Below are 22087 nucleotides of genomic sequence, written 5' to 3' on the forward strand. Positions count from 1 at the left end.
CATGATGGATCGGCGGAGCTCCGTGTCGACAAAGGGTCCAGGCCAATTGGCAAGAGAGGTGTTGTAGTTGGTGTTCTTCATTTGCTAGCCGGGGGAATGGGCCTAGCTCGACGCTAACTGGTGTTTGCTTCTGGACAAGGGCATTAGCCACGATAGCCACTCGCTAGCAGCTAGCTAGCTGCGATGATCCGGTGTAATGGTCCAGAGCTTGCGACAGGAATCCGGTAGTGTGAGAAAAAAAAACTATAAAAACTATATATGCTCCGGGATGTTATCGCGCTGTGCAGACTGGCGGATATTATCCGGGCTATCCGGGCTAAAGCAGCTGGTGTCTGTGCTAAAGGTAAAGACTGCTAGCAGTGGCTAACAATGACTAAATAGCTAGTAGCTAATTAGCTGGCTGGCTTCTGAAGGCTAGCCCCTGATGGAGGTTCCGGTTATAAGGTCTAAACAAAATAGCAGATCCGTACCACATTGGGTGAGGCGGGTTGCAGGAAGGTACATTTAATTTGAAAATGGAAAAAGAGATTGAAATGTATACAGAAAAAAAGAAAAAGCTGAATATTTACACGGGACAATAACGGGACAAAAACAAACACGTCTTGCTGCTACGCCGTCTTGGATAGACTTGAGTTAATGCTGGTCATAAACTTTCTCTCTCTTGCCTTTGCAGAATTGAGAGTGGAATGACTTTAACATCAAAATATAGGACATTGAAACAATATTTCTCACAAAGAATGTGCAAAATGGTTGGTGGGGATCTAAACAATAAATAAACAATAAGTGTTGTAAATACTGTAGCTACTATTTATTCAGAGAGGCTTGACAGATTTGCAATTCATATATTTGTGATATAAGTAATGACTTCCTTTCAAACCTTGGACACTGATTCAGATTCAAAGAATAACAACTAGCGTGATGTGAAAAGATCAGCCACACTCCCTCATGCTTCTCATACCACATACCATGACTGCTAACATAACTAGAATAGCATTTAGAGGGTTAACCTCCAACACAAGAGGGCTGAAAAGAGTAAAGCAAGAATGAGAGTGAGACAGAGACTTTAGGAAGAGAGAGGGCTGGTGAGAGAGAACTAGAGGGAAAAGGAGACACCCTCTTACTGAATGGTACAGCTGGCTACTCTATGACCTTGACTCTCTTTAATTTAAGGTTAGTGCGTCTTCTTGGTGGGAGAATAACAGTGAAAAGCCCTTTCCCCACTCCTGAAGTTCTCTTACTTTGCCTCCTCAGTCTCGTCAAGCGCCAGACTGCGATCAGGGTCACTATGTGCCCAAAACCCAACAGGCCACAGCTGGCATTAGGACAGAGATAAAACTTTGGCAGCACTGACAGACAGGTGGGAGGGCATGGAATGAGAGGAGTGGGGGCGTGTGCGTGTGCCAGAGGAGAAGAGAAGGTGGGAGGGTGGCTTAAAAAAATAAAGACGGGCAGTTTCAACCTTTCCCGGCCAAAACAGTGAACCCCTAGCTTTCTCACATGTTGCCACGCCCTCTCTTCTTTCAACACCTCTTCTGTCCCTCATCTAGTCCTCTGTGTTTTACAACTCAGTCTTTCTCTTCCTTTCTCTTTTCTTCCTCTCGCTACATTCTAAATGTATATTTCTATAATGTATGTGTCTGTTCTTTAATGACCGGCCCACTCGGTGTTTACAGTATCTGCTTTCACTGCAAAGGGCTGTGTAAACTAAAGTGTATCTAGTCACACTGGGCACTTTACTAGACTCTGTTCATTAGACATACAGAGACACACACGGAGTCACAAAGGCAAGTTAGACTTCAAATGAAGGAACAGTTTTTAAAATACTACTGTACCACTGTAAAATCATGTCAAAATCCTCTTCCTCTTGAAATAGTAGCACTAAAACAATCTGATAATATGGTTATAATTTAAGTCAACATTGACAGTAGGTGGAAGTTTACATTGGAAGTACTGTGTTCTTACCACATTGAATTGAACCCCCTCTCTGACTCATTCCATCCTAGAGTATCAATGTTCTTTTTCTTCCACATTCTCTCTCTCATTGCAGCCTAATTACTATCATGTTCCCCAATGAACAACCCCTCTTTCTCAACCTCTACACATACAGTAGATCGTAGTTCAACTGAACAAGGATCTAGTTCTACAGTATTTCACAAGGAAGTAGGTGATGCAAATGTCTTAAAGCAGGACTGGTTGGTCTGGAAGTGTTATCTCAATGGTCCTGTCACTGAGTGATTTCAAAAGAAAAAAGCCCAGCCCGAAGTAAGAATGATAATCATAGTAAGGCCCATCATCCGAGGGTAAAGATCTTTACGCAAACGTTGTGGCATTCACATGCATTATTTACTCTCTGTCTCAGAGATAGAGAGGGGAGCGGCATGTTTACCATACTAGCCCATCGATTACACTTTCACACATGCCCTATGTACAGTGTCACCTCTATCTAATTTCCTTCGAGAATAAGAGTGAACTAAGCACAGACAATTTAAAGTGGCACCAAATACTCCTGCCTTCTACATCTCTACGAAAGAAACCGATCGAATACCGGTTAACTTGCTTACACACAACAACAATCCCAAATGGCCTGGCGACACTTGTGGCTTGAGCAAGACAGGAAAACAGGTGTAGGCTTTATTTGTCTTTTAATTTTCTTTTTTAATCTATTGAGTATTCACAAATAGCCCGGACAGACACAGACAGCCATCAAACACACACAGAGGAGTTTCAAAGGGAGCAACACCATCCTTTGAGCCAGTCACAACCCTCTTGTATATATATATATATCAGCAGACATGATTCGCAATTCAAGTCTGCCATAGTGCCAACAGGTTTAAATATGGAATTAGAATCCCTACTTCGGTAGCTGAAGGTTGCGGTTAAGCGGCCGTGGTGTTTATGTGTGTGCGTGTGTGTGTGAGTGAGTGGGGAATGTGCATCTGTGTGTAGTACGGATGTGCGTCCCCCCTTCAGCAACACAACAACATTTCACACACCGAGTTTGCCAAAAACACACAGACGGACAGCCAACAGAGAGACACTGACCACAACAACAGTCACCCTAGTCGGTTGACCTACCAGGTATGATCTTCATCTATGCTGTCAGGAAAAGAGAGAGGAAGAGGAAGTAGGAGGAATAGAGAGAGCCGAATCAGGGGAAATGAGGGGAAAGAGGAGGACTCCTGTTCGTTTGCTCTCCGCTGCCCCGTTTCTCCACCTTCTTAATGTTGACAGCCCCGTGCCTGCTGCTAGGACTTGTCAGCCTGCTCTCTAGTGGCCTCACAATTAGAAAGGGGGCAAGGGAACACGACAGGGCTGGGGGGAGGGGAGGCAAGGGGCGGTATTGAAGCTTACGGTGGGGCTATAAATACCAGACAGAGACAGATGATCACACCATCACAGTTTAGAAGCTGATGGAACCACTCTGGCGGCCATTTCTTTTGTTGCTGCAGTAGCCCACTAAGCCAGGCTACTTTTCTTCTCAGAGGAGGAGATCTTTATTCAGTGAGATTAGGTCACAGGTTTCAGCCACCGGGAAAGAGACCTGACCCATTTAAGAGGAATCTGATGATGTATCCAGTTTGCCTGAGCACATACTGTGTCTACATACCTGAAGTATATCCATCAGCTAATACTGTCAGCAAATAGCATCTAATACCAAAAGCCTATCATCTATGTGACATGATGACACAAGTGAAACATCAACAGGTGAAGCAGGACAAATGGTTCTCAATGAAGCACTGTGTCAATTACAATGTACTCTAACATAAACCTGATGGAAATGTGAAAACAGAAAAACACAAAACAAAATGACACAAAACGCCCCAACAAAAATACAATTTCTCATATCCAGAACTGGAACTATTCCGGCTCAGTCTGGCTTGGTGGTCTTCTTTGGCACTGGGTTAGGAATGTCAAACTTAACTGTCGAAATGCCAGTGAACACACTCCTGTTTAGTGAGAGATAGATTGGCATGACCTAATCCAAGCCTCTCTAACTAATGACCCCCTGATGCTTTGGGGACCCTTACAATGTATAACATTGGCTAAATATAGCATTTTTTTTTTAAGTTGGTGGCTATGTATCTAAGTGTGCATGTGGCGTTGTGAATTGCAGTATTGACAATGTATGTTCCATTCACAAGTTTTCTGTCTTAGACACATTTTTGTTGGTCCCCTATGTTTGAGGATGAAATAGGCCTTTCTAAAATCACCTTTGTGTGTTCATTGTTAACTAGGCTTACAGTTACAGATATTGAAGATTTCAATATTTTGTCTGCTAGGAACTGATCTTCTTATAGGATTATCTATGGCCCAAACATAGTTCCTAGTGATATTGACATGGAATATTTCCACCAAATGAACCCATAAAGAGGTGCAGTCATTTCTGAAATAGAGCTATATTACAACACCCCTTGGGGGCTCATAGAGTAGTCTGATTCAGAAAGGTTGGGTTAAACGTGGAAGACACATTTCAGTTGAATGCATTCAGTACAACTAGGAGTTAGTGCCTAAAAGGGCTTTGAACATTGAAGACCTGAGAAATGCAGCTACCTTTGCAATCTCTCTTAAACCTTTTGTAATGACATTGTTTACAAAGTATGTTTTTTCAACAGAAAGACTGGATGTAACAAATACAGGAACAGTGTCCAAGAAAGGCACAAAATGTTTCGAGCAAACCATAAAAGGGCTCCATGTATAGACATGTCTAATGAAGAAAGTGCAGATATTCTGTCTAAATCATAGAGTCCCTCTCTCTGCTCTAGTTAAAGTCCCATCTTGACTTAGAAAACGTCAAACTGTTACAGTTTGGTAGGTTTGTGTCAAAGGTGAAATGTTTCTGAGACCTTTGAAAGGAGTAGAAAAACCCTATAGTATTTTGTATGTGGGAATTTGTTTGTGGGAATTTGTTTGTGTGTGTGTGTGTGTGTGTGTGTGTGTGTGTGTGTGTGTGTGTGAGCATGCACGTGCACATGTGTGTGTACACATCACAAAATCAACATTTACTTTTTAGAATCCATTCCTTTCCCTCCTCTCAACACCCAGGGGAGGATAGTCATACCTGAGCCACACACAGTGCCTTCAGAAAGTATTCATACCCCTTCACTTACAGTATTCAACATTTTGTTGTGTTACAGCCTGAATTCAAAATTGATTTCTCAACCATCTACACACAATTCCCCATAGTGACAAAGTGAAAAGATGTTTTTATATATTTTTGAAAATATATTGAAAATGAAATACAGAAATATCTAATTTACATAAGTATTCACACCCCTGAGTCAATACATGTTAGACTCACCCAGTCTTCCTGGGTAAGTCTCTAAGAGCTTTGCACACATGGATTGTTTAATATTTGCCCATTATTATTAAAGCAATTCTTCAAGCTCTGTCAAGTTGGTTGTTGATCATTGCTAGACAGCCATTTTCAACTCTTGCCATAGATTTTCAAGACGATTTAAGTCAAAACTGTAACTACGCCACTGAGGAACATTCAATGTTGTCTTGGTAAGCAACTCCAGTGTATATTTGGCTAAGTGTTTTAGGTTATTGTTCTGCTGATAGGTGAATTTGTCTCCCAGTGTCTGTTGGAAAGCAGACTGAACCAAGTTTTCCTCTAGGATTTTGCCTGTGCCTAGCTATATTCCATTTATTTTTATCCTCTAAACTCTGTATCGCTTGCTGATGACAAACATATCCATAACATGATGCAGTCACCACCCATGCGTGAAAATATGAAGAGTGGTATTCAGTCATGTGTTGTGTTGGATTTGCCCCAAACATAACGCTTTGTATTCGAGACAAAAAGTTCATTTCTTTGCTATTTTTTTTGCAGTTTTACTTTAGTGCCTTATTGCAAACAGTATGCATGTTTTGATATATATTTTAATTTTGTAAAAGCTTCCTTCTGTAATTTAGGTGAGTATTGTGGATTAACTGCAATGTTGTTGATCCATTCTCAGTTCTCCTATCACAGCCATTAAACTCTCCTAACTGTTTTAAAGTCATCATTGCCATCATGGTAAAATCCCTGAGCGGTTTCCTTCCTCTCCGACAACTGAGATAAGAAGGACACCTGTATCTTTGTAGTGACTGGGTGTCACGCCCTGACCTTAGTTATCTTTGTTTTCTTTATTATTTTGGTTAGGTCAGGGTGTGACGAGGGTGGTATGTGTGTTTATATCTTGTCTAGGTTTTTTTTGTACATCTATGGGGTGTTGGTTTGTCTAGGTAAATGTTGGTCTATGGTGGCCTGAATTGGTTCCAATTTGTAAGTCGCTCTGGATAAGAGCGTCTGCTAAATGACTTAAATGTAATGTAAATGTTCCCAATCAGAGGCAGCTGTTTATCGTTGTCTCTGATTGGGGATCCTATTTAGGTTGCCATTTCCATTTTGGTTTTGTGGGTTATTGTCTATGTGTAATTGCATGTCAGCACCCGGTTTAGCATAGCGGCATGTTCGTTTTGTTAGTTTGTGTTTAAGTGTTCTTCGTTAATTAAAGAATAATGTATTCTTATCACGCTGCGCCTTGGTCTCATTGGTCACCATCCAAAGTGTTATAACTTCACACTGGGTGTATTGATACACCATCCAAAGTGTTATAACTTCACCCTGCTCAAAGGGATATTCAATGTCTGCATTTGTTTTACCCATCTACCAATAGGTGTCCTTCTTTGCGAAACATTAGAAAACCTCTCTGGTCTTTGTGGATTAATCTGTGTTTTGACCTTAAGAGGTAAGTATATGTGTGGGGTACGAAGACAAGCTAGTCCTTCAAAAATACAGACTTGTTAAGCACATTTTTACTCATAAACGTATTTAGGCATTCCATAACAAAGGGACTGAATACTCATTAACTCAAGACATCCCAGCATTTCATTTTTGATTAATTTGTAAAAATGTCTAAAAACACAATTCTACTTTGATATTATGTGTAGGCCAGTGACACACAATCTTATTTTAAATGTAGGCTGTAACACAACAAAATGTGAGAAAAGTCAAGGGGTGTGAATACTTTCTGAAGGCACTGTAGCTGTGTTGATGACCAAGGACCAAAATCAAATATGTACCATGGGAAATACCTAACATCAGCTCATCTTGGACTAGTACTCATTATAGGAACATATGCTATTGATTTGTGTGTTTGTTCCATAGTTTAGACTACAGTGAGTTAACTGTTATATGGAGGCAGTAGATCTCCCAGTCACTCTGACGTGAGCCAGCCAGGCTGCACTCAGTACATTGTATTACAAACTATAATTAACGCTGTTTTTTTCCAGCCGCCTTTTTCCTCCATGTGAGCCAGCTCTGCTCCAACTGGCACCCACTCTGCCTGCCTACGCTGGGAGACAATACCCTGCAGGCTCCTGTGAGAGGACTCTGTACAGTGGGGAGAACTGAAGTATTGATACACTGCCGATTTTGCAGGTTTTCCTACTTACAAAGTATGTAGAGGTCTGTAATTTTTTATCATAGGTACACTTCAACTGTGAGATACGGAATCTAAAACAAAAATCCAGAAAATCACATTGTATGATTTTTAAGTAATTCATTTGCATTTTATTGCGTGACATAAGTGATCACCTACTAACCAGTAAGAATTCCAGCTCTCACAGACCTGTTAGTTTTTCTTTAAGAAGCCCTCCTATTCTCCACTCATTACCTGTATTAACTGCACCTGTTTGAACTCGTTACCTGTATAAAAGACACCTGTCCACACACTCAATCAAACAGACTCCAACCTCTCCACAATGGCCAAGACCAGAGAGCTGTGTAAGGACATCAGGGATAAAATTGTAGACCTGCACAAGGCTGGGATGGGCTACAGGACAATAGGCAAGCAGCTTGGTGAGAAGGCAACAACTGTTGGCACAATTATTAGAAAATGGAAGAAGTTCAAGATGACGGTCAATCACCCTCGGTCTGGGGCTCCATGCAAGATCTCACCTCATGGGGCATCAATGATCATGAGGAAGGTGAGGGATCAGCCCAGAACTACACGGCAGGACCTGGTCAATGACCTGAAGAGAGCTGGGACCGCAGACTCAAAGAAAACCATTAGTAACACACAACGCCGTCATGGATTAAAATCCTGTAGCGCACGCAAGGTCCCCCTGCTCAAGCCAGCGCATGTCCAGGCCCGTCTGAAGTTTGCCAATGACCATCTGGATGATCCATAGGAGGAATGGGAGAAGGTCATGTGGTCTGATGAGACAAAAATATAACTTTTTGGTCTAAAATCCACTCGCCGTGTTTGGAGGAAGAGGAAGGATGAGTACAACCCCAAGAACACCATCCCAACCGTGAAGCATGGAGGTGGAAACATCATTCTTTGGGGATGATTTTCTGCAAAGGGGACAGGACGACTGCACCGTATTGAGGGAAGGATGGATGGGGCCATGTATCGCGAGATCTTGGCCAACTTCCCTCAGTAAGAGCATTGAAGATGGGTCGTGGCTGGGTCTTCCAGCATGACAACGACCCGAAACACATAGCCAGGCCAACTAAGGAGTGGCCCCGTAAGAAGCATCTCAAGGTCCTGGAGTGGCCTAGTCACGAAACATGAAGGATCTGGAGAAGGTCTGTATGGAGGAGTGGGCCAAAATCCCTGCTGCAGTGTGTGCCAGCCTGGTCAAGAACTACAGGAAACATAAGATCTCTGTAATTGCAAACAAAGGTTTCTGTACCAAATATTAAGTTCTGCTTTTCTGATGTATCAAATACTTATTTCATGCAATAAAATGCAAATTAATTATTTTAAAATCATACAATGTGATTTTCTGGATTTTGTTTTAGATTCCGTCTCTCACAGTTTAAGTGTACCTATGATAAAAAATTACAGACCTCTACATGCTTTATAAGTAGGAAACCATGCAAAATCGGCAGTGAATCAAATACTTGTTCTCCCCACTGTATATGTTACACAACATTTATACATTTCAGCGAAACATTATACTAGTATCTACATTGTTTAAATGTTTGATAAACATACCTAGAACTGGATCAGACCAGTGTGTCATCAAGCATGTGACGCAATTCGCAATTCTGTGCAAGCGGACGAAGTACGATCTCTCATTTCATCTCGTTATTTTGGAAATATGGAGCAACGCGTGTTTTCCTCATCGGGCGGCCTGTAAACACACAGGTGCCATCCCAACCCAGGAGACATGCCAGGTGGTGTCAGCGGAACGACAGAGGAGCAGCTGAGCCAGCCAACTTTGTTTTGAGCACAACAGCAAAGCCCAGATTTACAGCCTTAAACTGTACTCAACATAATCATCGCTGCGATGTCACAACACGGGCTACTGATAGCGTGACGGCTAACAATGCTCGGTCCCCATGTTTTTTTTCACTAGCGAAAGGTCAGGCCCACACATTCACATACACCACACCCCAATCATGAGCCATTAGTACGAAAAGGGACAGAGGAGAATCCTCAGTTGCTGGTAGTTTCATACATTTCACAAATATGTGGGAATGTCGTGCACCGAGGAGGAGGGAGAAGCCTAGGAAAACAACACGACATGTCTGAAATATGAGTTAGGTTAATGGCCTGTGCCCAACTAATCATAAACAATGTAGCTTTTGTTTGAACATGCAGTCGTATTCATTCATCACACATGATTGCAAATGTCACGGACACAGCGTAAGTGTTTTCCTGGGATTTCCCAGATCAAGAGTCACTGTTGGCTTGGCCTGATGTGTAAAGAGCTTTAAAGCGGCACGCTACGAACCTGTCGATGCCCAATCTAAAGTTCCCTGTTTTGATTTCTACCGAAGCCATGTTGACAGAAGTCTGAGAAAAGGCTGATTGAGTTCTGAGAGTCTCAGACAGTGCTACAGTAGCAGTATAAAAGTGGGCGTGGTGCAGAACAATTTGAGGGTATTACTGAATCTTACAGCTATATAAAGCGATTTCATACCATCAACACTATCGATACTAATACGCTCTAGGATCATCAGACATGAAGAGACACCCGCATACCACTGTGGTGTCTGCTAAACATCTCCATTTGATATATTCCTTCAAATAGATACTGTGCCTAATGTATCTCACGGTATGGTTGACAAACTCCATGATTGGTCACATGCATTCCAAAATGAATAAAAATAGCCCAGAGAAAGGCACTACACTTTCACATTGGTATTTCTGGGGTAATTCGCGTATACACATGGCTATTATGGATCATCCACTGTAGGTGGCAGCAGTGAGTTAGCAAACATTGGTATTATCAGTGGCTAGGATGGCACTCTGAAGCATGATGGGCTTTCATATGCATGATCAGTTACACAGCCTTTTTTTATCCCTTGATATTCACATAAAGAGCAAGGAACCTTATTTTCTTTACATTTTGCACTGATGCCGAAACAAAAGGAATGTAAATGCCCTAACATACAGTATAACAATATGCCCCTGGATATTTTGAAGAAGATTTTGCTTCCAGACGTGTTATTTGATCCAGATCTCAAACGCTCGAAATGCTGTTGACCGGGTGATCTGTAAACACACACTAACCTCAAATTTCCAAAAGTGGAGTCATTCTCCTGATGACTAACACAGCTTGACCACTGCCTGTCATATATGAGCAATGCTGCTAATTCACTCCAGACCTGCAGAAGCAGTGTCACGTGTGGAACCGAGAAAACACACCCAGAATAGTACAGCTATGGTATGAGCAAACTATTCCAATTTCCTGTCTGTTCTCTCTCTCACACAACAGTACAGACAACGCCCATGTGTGCTGCAGTCTCTTGCCACTCTGTGCAAGGGTTAAATGCTACAGTATACACTCATTAACACCCACATAACACATCTCAAAAACCAGTGTCAACCAACATGCATCTTGCTTTAATAACAGCAAACAACAGCAGAGAAATAAAGATGTATACGTTCAGTTTAGTCAACGCCAACAACATGGGATAGCATCGCCAGCATTTTTATGCACATTCCAGCACTTTCCATGAGCCAATCTGGGGTGGGTGGTGGGGGGAGCTGTCAGCAGGCGTGATAACATATTGTTCAGAAAGCCCACCTAAAGCCTGTTGTTAGATAACACATACAAACTCATACTATTATCTGACCCGAGAGGGGAAACCAGGAACTGGAGACCAGCGTTAAAAAATTAATAATCACAGTGCCAAGAACACAGCCTTCCTGACTAAAAAACACACAGAGAGAGAGAGAGAACGTGTCCAGAAGCACCACACCCCCTTCTCTCATTCATTCTCTTCTTCCCTTTATCACGCAGGTCATCTCCACGGAGAAAAGACAGGAGGGGAGTTAGCTAGGCGTAGCACATAGCCACACCACAGGAATTACTGCAGGTCTGAATCATTTCTGGCAGGGAGACAGCGAGTGTGTATTGCTCAAGTCTAAAATCAAAGTCATGTGGCACTGAGGTCTGTACAATAAAATACGGGCTTCAACATGCTTCGTATGCTACAATATGCCATTGTGCATGGAAATCTATTACATTTGTCACTTTGTAGTGTGAGTTATCTCCCCTGCCAGTGAAACTATAGTAGCATGCTCTCTCACAGATGCCTAAATCACAGATTCATTGTAATTGGTTTGTACTCATTCATCATCTCACTGAAACTATCCCTAATGAGCAACCGACTCTATAATAGAATAGATCAAGCACTGAAACTAACGTTTGGGACTATAATACAGATTTTTGCTGACCAACGTAATACTATAAGTTCATCTTCAAATTATACACTGTGAAGAGAAGTATAATAACCTAAAACACTATTTATACCATATGCAAATAGAACATAATAGCACATGGTAAAAGACATGGTAGTGCCATCACCACAGCGCCCACCTAAGACTTCCCACAGTACATGCAAGGGAGGAAACCTTGGCAACTGCAGTGACATCACACATCAAACACACAGGACAGGAAGTGACTAGGGGGGAAACAAGAAATTCTCTCAAACCTTCTATGAAGTTGGGGAAGGTCTTCTCCTCGGGTACGTCCAGAGAGTGGTCCCAGTCATCGTCGGAGATGGTGCTCTGGGCGGACTCGACCACCGCTCCTCCGGCCAGGAGAGCCCGTTCAACGGCCAGTGCGTGCAGGACATCAAAGTCCAGTTCTTTCCCTGTTATCTCAGGTACAACAGCAGGAGGAGCCTCTCCTCCAGCCACCGCCTGCGGGCTAGTGATGTGCTGCACCTCAATCACCTCCTCCACCACTACTATCTTTTTCCTCATGTTGGCCTCGTCTACAGGCTGGTCACAGGTGTCCTCCAGGTGAGGCTGTGCTGGCAGAGGGGTGGTGGCTGCAGTGGTAGCAGGGGTCTGTGGTGGTTCCTTGTCCTTCTCCTGCTCCGAGGCCTTGGGAGGAACAGATAGACTTTTCTTCTCCTCCTCTGTGCTCTGTGCTGCTGTTAGAGCGTGTTTTGCAACAACTCTGGGAAGCTCCCCCTGCTCAGTGTGTAGGCTGGCCCGTGCCTCGGCTCCGGCTGACGCTGTCTCTCCGGGTGCTTCCCTTGCAGAGGAGGTTTTTGGTTTCGAGTCCTCCCGTTTTTTTTCAGCAGAGAGCTGGGCAGGCTCCGCCTCTCTTTTGTCTAAAGCAGGGGCCCCAGCCTGCACAGCTGCTGCCATGCTGGTTTCCTCAGACCACATTCCTTCCTGAGGCATCTTTGGAGAGCAGTCCATTACTTTTGCCCCTGGGGTATTTGGGAAGTCAACCTTAACGGCGGCCCTGGTCATCAACACCTTCTCTGTTGGTGATGATGTTTTAGCTGCAGGTGGAGATAATGATTTTGTGGTCTCACGGTCTGGGGAAGAAACCTGCTTTTTCTTTTTAGCTTTTTTTGCCTTTGACGAATCAACCACAGCTATTTCTATAGGGGATTTAGTCTCCGGCACTATGGCAGGTTGTGGTGGTTGGGGTGGCAGTGTGAAGGTCATCTCCACAGGATTGAGGGCTTCCTGTTCCATCTCCATCTTTATGGTCTTCTGCACTTTTACCATTTCCACTTTAGTGACACTCATCTCTGACCCGTGGGTGAATTTTCCAGATGAGCCTGAGGCCACTTTATTGGTCGTCTCAGCCTTCTCCTGCACTTGAGGGGCTGCAACGGGATGGGATGCAGCTTGTGATACTATAGACTTAGTGTTGCTCTGTTCCACTGCTGGTTTGGGGATCTGATGATCAGCCTCACTTGATTTTTGAACCTCAGCCTTAGTTTCTCTTCGAACCTCAGCCTTCGTTTCTTTAGTGGATTCTGGTCCCTTGGGCTTTATTGATGATGCAAAAGCTGGTGGGGGTTTGGGGGGCTCCTGTGTCTCTTCCTCGGGGGTCTTCAGTCCTTTTTCTTTGGACACCTTTGTGACAGGTGATTCAGCCATCGCAGCCTTCGTTATTTCTCTGGGAGATTTTTTCTTCTTCTTTGATTTGGAGCAATCTTCAATCATCCCTTTTTTAGTTTCAATAACCTTTTCAGTGACAACACTGTCTTTGCCACTGACCACTGATAAGGGATCAGTGTTATCAACTTTAAATGATTTGGTGGGTTCGGCTGAGAGTTTGGGGGTCTCTTGGGGGACAGTCATTTCTGATGCTTTCTTGGGTTCTGGAGTCACCTTCACTTCTGTTTTTTTCTCCTCCTTAATCTCTTTAGTAGGGGGCAGGGGTGATGGGATGGCTGGCTTACTGGGTACAGGTTCCTCAGAGACGTTGGGGGCCTCTTCAACTCCTGCAGCTTTCTTGGGCTTCTCTATACCTGCTTTATTGAAAGAGGATTCAGCTGAGACCTTCACTAATGCAGCCCCAGCTCCTGCAGCACTAGCTACTGCAGTAACAGCTAATGGGAAGGCTGTTTTGGAGGAGAGTGACATGATGCTGACCTGTGATTCATGTGTTGAAGTAGAATTTTTCTGAACCGGAACCACCTGGGACCTTTCTGCACGAACCTTAGTGATGATCTTCTCCTGGGAGGACACCCCTGCTTTACTGCTACTAGCCTCAGTGGTCTGAGAGAAGGTAACCGTGGAGGCCCTCTTCACCTGGCTTTCCTCCATCATTGAAGCCTCAGTGCGGAAGCCCCGCCCCTTCCAAAGGGGAGGCTGTGCCTGGGACTCAGATTCCCATGATGCTCTTGGTCTGACCGGCTCGGTGGCCATCGGGCGACCTCTGAACCTTGGCGTCCTGTCAGAGGGGCCTTCCTCCTCGGCTGCGTCCAGCTTCATGTGTCGGTAGACCTGGCGCTCAGCCATCGCCTCCTGACTCTCTTCCCTGCCAGGTTTGGGGACATAAGATGTGGGGCCGTCCACTGACTGGACCCCACGCGCTGCCCTTTGGGCAATGGCCAGGGTTGCTGTTGGATGGCGAACCCTTTGCAGGGAAGAGGGAATGATCTCAGCAGGCAGACGGAGGTAGTCGCGCAGGTAAACAATGCCCTCGTTGGTCAGGTACCAATAGAAGTGCCTCCAGGCGAAAGTCTCCCTCAAGTAGCCCCTGGACTTGAGGGAGGCCATGGCGCGGATCACCTGCAGGTTTCCCACGCTGGGGATCTCTGGGTGCTTGGTCTGGGGCCGCTTGTCTTTCTTGGCCACCATGACACCATCGCGAAACAGGAGCTCGTAGATGGCCCTCAAGTCCACCAAGGGCATCACCATTCCGGCCACCATTTTTGCTCTGTGTGTGTGCGTATGTGTGTGTGTGTGTGTTTGTCTCTTCAAAGTATGACTAACAGCAAAGCTGGAGCCACTCCGCCAAGGGAGAATGTATATATGTACAGGATGACCTCACTTCTCAGTCTCTGAAAGGGTCCAGTGGCTAAAACCGTCTGCACGTGCTTTTCAATCCAATCACAAAAAGTATGAATAAATCCTCTTATTTTCTCTTATTGCTTCTTCTTCACTCTCTTCTTTTTGCCTTTGAGCGCGTGAGGAAACAGAGAACGTTTTTCTGAGAAGATGTCGTGAAGAATCCAGAAACTAAGTCAAAAGAGTACTGTTCCCCCCTTTAGTCAGACTTGCTTGGAAGTGAACAGACTCCGGTCTGATGCATGCAACGGCAGTGACAGAAGGAGAGAGAGAGAGTGTGTGTGTGTGTGTGTGTGTGTGTGAGGGAGAGAACGAGAGAGAGAGGCACACTACTCCACGGCTCCTCCTACCTTCTCTCTACAGTTGAGGAAAAGTTGGCATGGAAAAAAAAAACCTTCTGAGTAAACAAACTTAAGCAATGACAGAAGGCCGAAAATGACTGATGATGGGGTAAATAAATGCGTGCAATCGAGATTAGATTAGGATACGCGAGTGAAAGAAAAGGCAAATGAATGGAAGCTACTAACACACCTCTGTAGTACTTGGGCATATGCAGGGCTGTTACTAAAAGAAGACGCCCACCCACATACGTGTGCTCGCACAGTCACTCACTGATGTAGTGGGTTGGAACAGGAAAGATTAGCTAGCGACAGTAAAGGGAGACACCCTTTAGGCATGCCATCCTACACTGCAGAGACACACTAGACATTTACTTACGGGAAGCTTGTCACCCTCAAGCTTCCCTGGTTTACACATTTCAGATCCAGTATCACTGACTGCTTGACTTTTGCCCTACACACAGAGGATCTGACTGAGAACTGCATGTCTCCAGACCCCACACCTAAGAAAGCAGAAATACTTTCTTCTTGAATGTAGTATGACATATATAGATAGTGTGGGAGATAAAAGAGAGATAGGCTATAGCCACAGCTACGGTAACATGGACATACGCTTTGGTGTGACCGACTAAAACTAGACTCCTGTAACTTGATAGTTAGACAAGTCACGGTTGAAAACACAAATAGCACTATGGACTGAAATGAGTTCACTAATCAATCTCGTTTACAAGCCAAATAGGTATAGCCAGATCCCACTCATATAACTAATAAAACAATTGATTTAATTCAACTCCATTCACGTCAGTGTTTTGTTAGTAGATTACACAGTCAGCACCAGGTGGAGAGGAAATAAAAGAGTCCCACCAACTCCTCCCAATGTAACCCATTAAAGTGATGCAACAGGCTGTAAGAACCACTTATTCCCAATGTCCAAACGGCTCATACGGAGGGTTCCTGCCCTGATAAAGCCAGTGAACTCGTATTTCCTGATTCGACTATATAAAGAGCCTGTGCATTATAGCTACCCTTTCACAGCGCCCAGTAACATGATATCAGATGACCTTCCCCCGAGATCACTTCTCTCTCTCCCTCTTCAGTGCATCTGTCTCGCTCACCTATCGATGTGTCAGAGAGAGAGTCTCTAGTGCATTCACGTGTGTGTAAGAGAGAGAAACTGGAAACCGTGCCCTTAGAGGAGGAGAGATCGAGGCAGAACATTTCACTAGTCTAAATTCTATTCTGTTCACACATTTATCAGGTACACAAAAAACTTTGGACAGAAACTGACTGAGCAGTGCCTGTATGTGAATAACGCCTGCGGCAACAATGAAAAAAAGCCATGAGGAAACTCATAGGCTACTATTTCCAACCACAGTGGGTTGCAGTCAGATCCAGATCCATACACTGAATTATTTATATTTTTGTTCCATTGCCAGTGTTCCAGTTCAGAGTAAGTCAAATAGAGCTCACCAGCTTGTAGTCCTAAAACCCGGAAATGAGTTACCTCTGGTTCGTTCAGCCATCGTTCAGCCATCGTTCAGCCATTGGGAAAATGAATGGGAAAAGAATAGGGTTTTGGGATAAACGCCCCAAATAAGGTCTGAGGTTAACACAGGCTTAGGAAATACGTTGTGTTCTAAGAGATAATATCAGTCAGTTAACGTGACCTTTATGGATTATCATTTTTACGATTACATAAATGCTTCAAAATTCACAAGTGACGTTAGCTGATGAAGATGATCTCATAGAACAAAACATACACCACAAATCGTATTTTTGGCGTATATCCCAAAACACCATTAATTTCCCTATAGGCTTTGTCCAAGGAACCATGGTGGAGTTAGTGCCTACAAAAAGACACCATTACTATTTCTCTCTATATCATCTTTCAGGGCTGCAGTGGGCCATAAATATGTTGTTCAGGGCAGCTTGACTCTACTGTCACTTCACAGACAGCTGTCTGCAATAGTTAGCATTGCGCTCTCTGTCAAACTATACAACCATTAGGTGCAAGTCGGCCTCCCATCACCAATCAAGTCATCCTAAATAATCACCTGATGCAATTGCGCTCTTTGGGTCTGTATTTTAGGACTACAGACAACTCTTTGAACCTAACTGCATGCAATTAGATCCAAGGCGTTCATTTAAAAAAGTGCATACTGCCACAAGAATAGCCTACTTCATGAACACTGAAGACTTGTTTTTATGCATTATATAGGGACACATTTAAATGTTTCTAAAAAAGGAACTATTAAAAGCATATGCATGAGCAGGGTAGCGATTGAAAGAAAAGATTGGAAATTGTCAGAGCAAAAGTGAGGACACAACTGCTCACCTGACACAAGACTGAATCCGAACATTACAACGTAGATTTGTTTGTGCATTTGACACTTATCGTACTTTTCACAGCATTTGTCAATCAATAACAAAATCTGAAAATACTCTGGATATATTCAACATAATAAGAATACTCACTGTAATTTTGGAGTAGGGGCAAGATAAGAAATAAATGAGTACAAGGGTTTGAGTGAGATGTCTAACTGGTGTCTCCAAGTGGCCACACACATGTCCGAACTGGGTCATTTCAATGCACTTTTATGACTCAAGAAAACAGTTCAACTGTAAGGGGCTTTTTTTTTCTCCAAGCTTTGCCACTGAGGAACTGAAGAAAGCACACTTGTTGTTTTGTTTGGAACACAGCCTTGTGTCCCCGCCATCACACGATTACTGTCGTTGTTTACATCATCCAAAAACGTTCCAGTATACATCGCAATCTGGGTCAGGTGGATACCATTTGAGAGCTTATTCTATTGCCAACATGGATATCTAAATGATAAAATACCATAACCTTTTTAACCTAACATGTCTTTACAGACACTCAAGCCTAGAAACTCTTTCACAAGAAGTGGCGGTGGCCACAGTTAATAGCGTAAAAGCACAATGAATGCTGAAGGTAACTACTGCAAACACATTCCTTGCGATTACAAAAGGAAATGGAATGGATTGACATGCTACAGTCTGCCTAACCACAGAAAGGAAGGTGGTGAAGGTGTGCATTTGTACCCCTATTAAAAAGTTGCAATATGCAGAAATCCCTTTGCCATTTCCTGGTTGCTAAAATGCGAATAGTTCACCTAATTTCAGTTTATTTGACAAAACAAGTGTAGAGAATTATTGTACCATCTGAACCGCTGTGAAATATATTTTCAATTACTAAAAATGTTGTATTTTCAGCTGTTTGAAGCTGGTGTACAAAACCGAACGTAAAAGAAGCACAAACTAAACTTAAGCAAGGGCAGCATAGAAATAGGGCACATAGAACAGATCTATCGCTTCTTAGACTTGCTTTCAATGATCTATAAGTCACTATTTAATTTTTCCTTTAAAAAACGAAATGTATCCTATTAATCATCCATTTCAAAAGGAATAACTGCCTTCCTGCACTGCATCGTGATCTATCAGGTTATAATGAACAGAGATTACACTATTACTTTCTTAAGAAAATGTGCTCCTGGTTAAAAACGATAAACTGGCAATAGCCCCAATTTCACTGTGCCATGCCATGTCCCCTAGTTGTGCCCCTCTACCCATGCCAGCAATCCTCATTAGGGATCATTTGCATCCACATGCCCTGCACCCTCCTCTTAGAACTGCCCATCAGTGGGATTTCATCCACTGTTTGTGCACACAGTGCTAACTGAACCACCCAATGTCTCACATTGACCTATGAACTGGCTAAATGCTCAGACCCATTTATAACCCCTTCCTCAAAAACACGACACTCTATAACACAGCTGACCATCAATTCAGTCTTTCAACATGTCATAATGGTTGCAATTGCTTTATGATTGCTGATACTGTATGTTTGCATTATCAGACAAATGAATGGTCAGAAATAGATGTCTAACGGAGGGGGAAGAGTTTCCACTGTACTGAATAAGCTGTTCGTTATCTCTGGACTGTTGAATTTGGCAATGGGACAGCGTCGGGCCAGGCAGTGGAAGTAGACATTGATAATAGATCGAGAGATGAACGAGATAATCAGAAACGAAAGAGAGGTGTGATTGTAGGAGAGTCCACTCCAGCCAGATCCTGTTCCTGGTAAGTCTGCTTGGATGTGTCAGAGAACCCACTCTGCCCAGAATAGACATGTCAGCACCCACACCAGCGACGCTGACTGGGCTCCATGCCCACTGTAAACGGTCTGTGCTCTGGGGCTCAATGGCCCATCGGAGACACGTGCCTACTGCCTGCCCACTCTGATATCAGACCCCAAGCGATTACAGCCACTCCCAGGGGGAAACAAAGGTCATCAGGATATTTCTTAGAGACCAGTTGTGTATATCTGTTGCATTGAGAGTACGTCCAGGAATCAAATGGAGCTGAAATTAATGTGGCTGGTAAATGTAATTTAAAAGCTGCTAATAAATGACTGAGACTCCTACCCTCTGTCTCTGGGAGGAAGACTGTAAAAGTTGGCTGGAGTTGACCTGATCTCAACTTGAGAGAAATAAAGAGAGCGAGTCAACAGGATTTTTTTTTTTATATCCGAAACATACAATATACTTGCAGTGAAGCTGCTCAACAACTACACCACACCAGTCATCTAATAACTACACCACACCAGTCATCTAATAACTACACCACACCAGTCATCTAATAACTACACCACACCAGTCATCTAATAACTACACCACACCAGTCATCTAATAACTACACCACACCAGTCATCTAATAACTACACCACACCAGTCATCTAATAACTACACCACACCAGTCATCTAATAACTACACCACACCAGTCATCTAATAACTACATCACACCAGTCATTCACACCAGTCATCTAATAACTACACCACAGAACCATCCAGGGTCAACGCCCAGTCTCAAGGACACGTTGACAGATCTCCCACCAGGCCAAAACGGAAGTGAACCTGAACGTTGACCTCCAAGACCTGAACCCTCCAAGATCCCCCAATAGCTGTCCCTCAACCATTCAAGACCTCTACCACAGCCCCCCAAGAAAATAAAAAATAAAATAAAATTAATCCCCCCCCGCCCAATGCACCAACAACCAAGAAAATGAACTAAAGAGAAAAAAGAACAAGACAGAAGAAAACAGCAAACAACAATGCAAAAAAATCAAGGACAACTAAAACCATAACACCAAGGCCAACTGTATATGTCTGACTTTTTATTATGTTTTATTTTGACTTTATTTTTGAATTTTATCTTTGACCATCATTCTATCTCCCGCACAGCAACTCCACTCCCACTTGTCTCCAATTCTACATCCCAACCTTCAGCTTTCCTCAGCGCATCCGATCTATCTCTGCTGGCCACCCTCTTTGGATTTCTACACAACACAATATATCTCTCTTCATCACTCAATACCTAGGTTTACCTCCACTGTATTCACATCCTACCATACCTTTGTCTGTACATTATACCTTGATGCTATTTTATCGCCCCCAGAAACCTCCTTTTACTCTCTGTTCCAGACGTTCTAGACGACCAATTCTTATTGCTTTTAGCCGTACCCTTATTCTTCTCCTCCTATGTTCCTCTGGTGATGTAGAGGTGAATCCAGGCCCTGCAGTGCCTAGCTCCACTCCTATTCCCCAGGCGCTCTCTTTTGATGACTTCTGTAACCGTAATAGCCTTGGTTTCATGCATGTTAACATTAGAAGCCTCCTCCCTAAGTTTGTTCTTTTCACTGCTTTAGCACACTCTGCCAACCCGGATGTTCTAGCTGTGTCTGAATCCTGGCTTAGGAAGACCACCAAAAATTCAGAAATTTTAATTCCAAACTACAACATTTTCAGACAAGATAGAACTGCCAAAGGGGGCGGTGTTGCAATCTACTGCAAAGATAGCCTGCAGAGTTCTGTCCTACTATCCAGGTCTGTACCCAAACAATTTGAACTTCTACTTTTAAAAATCCACCTCTCTAAAAACAAGTCTCTCACCGTTGCCGCCTGCTATAGACCACCCTCTGCCCCCAGCTGTACCATATGTGAACTGATTGCCCCCCATCTATCTTCAGAGCTCGTGCTGCTAGGCGACCTAAACTGGAACATGCTTAACACCCCAGCCATCCTACAATCTAAACTTGATGCCCTCAATCTCACACAAATTATCAATGAACCTACCAGGTACCCCCCCCCAAAGCCTTAAACACGGGCACCCTCATAGATATCATCCTAACCAACTTCCCCTCTAAATACACCTCTGCTGTCTTCAACCAAGATCTCAGCGATCACTGCCTCATTGCCTGCATCCGTAATGGGTCAGCGGTCAAACGACCTCCACTCATCACTGTAAAACGCTCCCTGAAACACTTCAGCGAGCAGGCCTTTCTAATCGACCTGGCCGGGGTGTCCTGGAAGGATATTGATCTCATCCCGTCAGTAGAGGATGCCTGGATATTTTTTTTAAATGCCTTCCTAACAATCTTAAATAAACATGCCCCATTCAAGAAAATTAGAACCAGGAACAGATATAGCCCTTGGTTCTCCCCAGACCTGACTGCCCTTAACCAACACAAAAACATCCTATGGCGTTCTGCATTAGCATCGAACAGCCCCGTGATATGCAGCTGTTCAGGGAAGCTAGAAACCGTTATACACAGGCAGTTAGAAAAGCCAAGGCTAGCTTTTTCAAGCAGAAATTTGCTTCCTGCAACACTAACTCAAAAAAGTTCTGGGACACTGTAAAGTCCATGGAGAATAAGAACACCTCCTCCCAGCTGCCCACTGCACTGAAGATAGGAAACACTGTCACCACTGATAAATCCACCATAATTGAGAATTTCAATAAGCATTTTTCTACGGCTGGCCATGCTTTCCACCTGGCAACTCCTACCCCGGTCAACAGCACTGCACCCCCAACAGCAACTCGCCCAAGCCTTCCCCATTTCTCCTTCTCCCAAATCCATTCAGCTGAAGTTCTGAAAGAGCTGAAAAATCTGG

The 22087-nt window shown here is 43.7% G+C and overlaps 1 protein-coding gene across 1 annotated transcript in view; it reads right to left on the reverse strand.

The window, feature by feature from the left end:
- The window catches only part of LOC115142255 (plectin-like), a 139922-nt gene extending 125183 nt beyond the window's left edge, over nucleotides 1–14739 (reverse strand). The window contains exon 1 of the mRNA XM_065027205.1: nucleotides 11942–14739. Coding sequence (XP_064883277.1) covers nucleotides 11942–14639 — 2698 coding nt within the window. The 5' untranslated portion in view covers nucleotides 14640–14739. The remainder of the gene's footprint in view (nucleotides 1–11941) is intronic.
- Between the last annotated feature and the right edge of the window lie 7348 nt (nucleotides 14740–22087).

The sequence above is a fragment of the Oncorhynchus nerka genome, linkage group LG14, assembly GCF_034236695.1.
Source record: "Oncorhynchus nerka isolate Pitt River linkage group LG14, Oner_Uvic_2.0, whole genome shotgun sequence".
NCBI classification, from domain to species: domain Eukaryota; kingdom Metazoa; phylum Chordata; class Actinopteri; order Salmoniformes; family Salmonidae; genus Oncorhynchus; species Oncorhynchus nerka.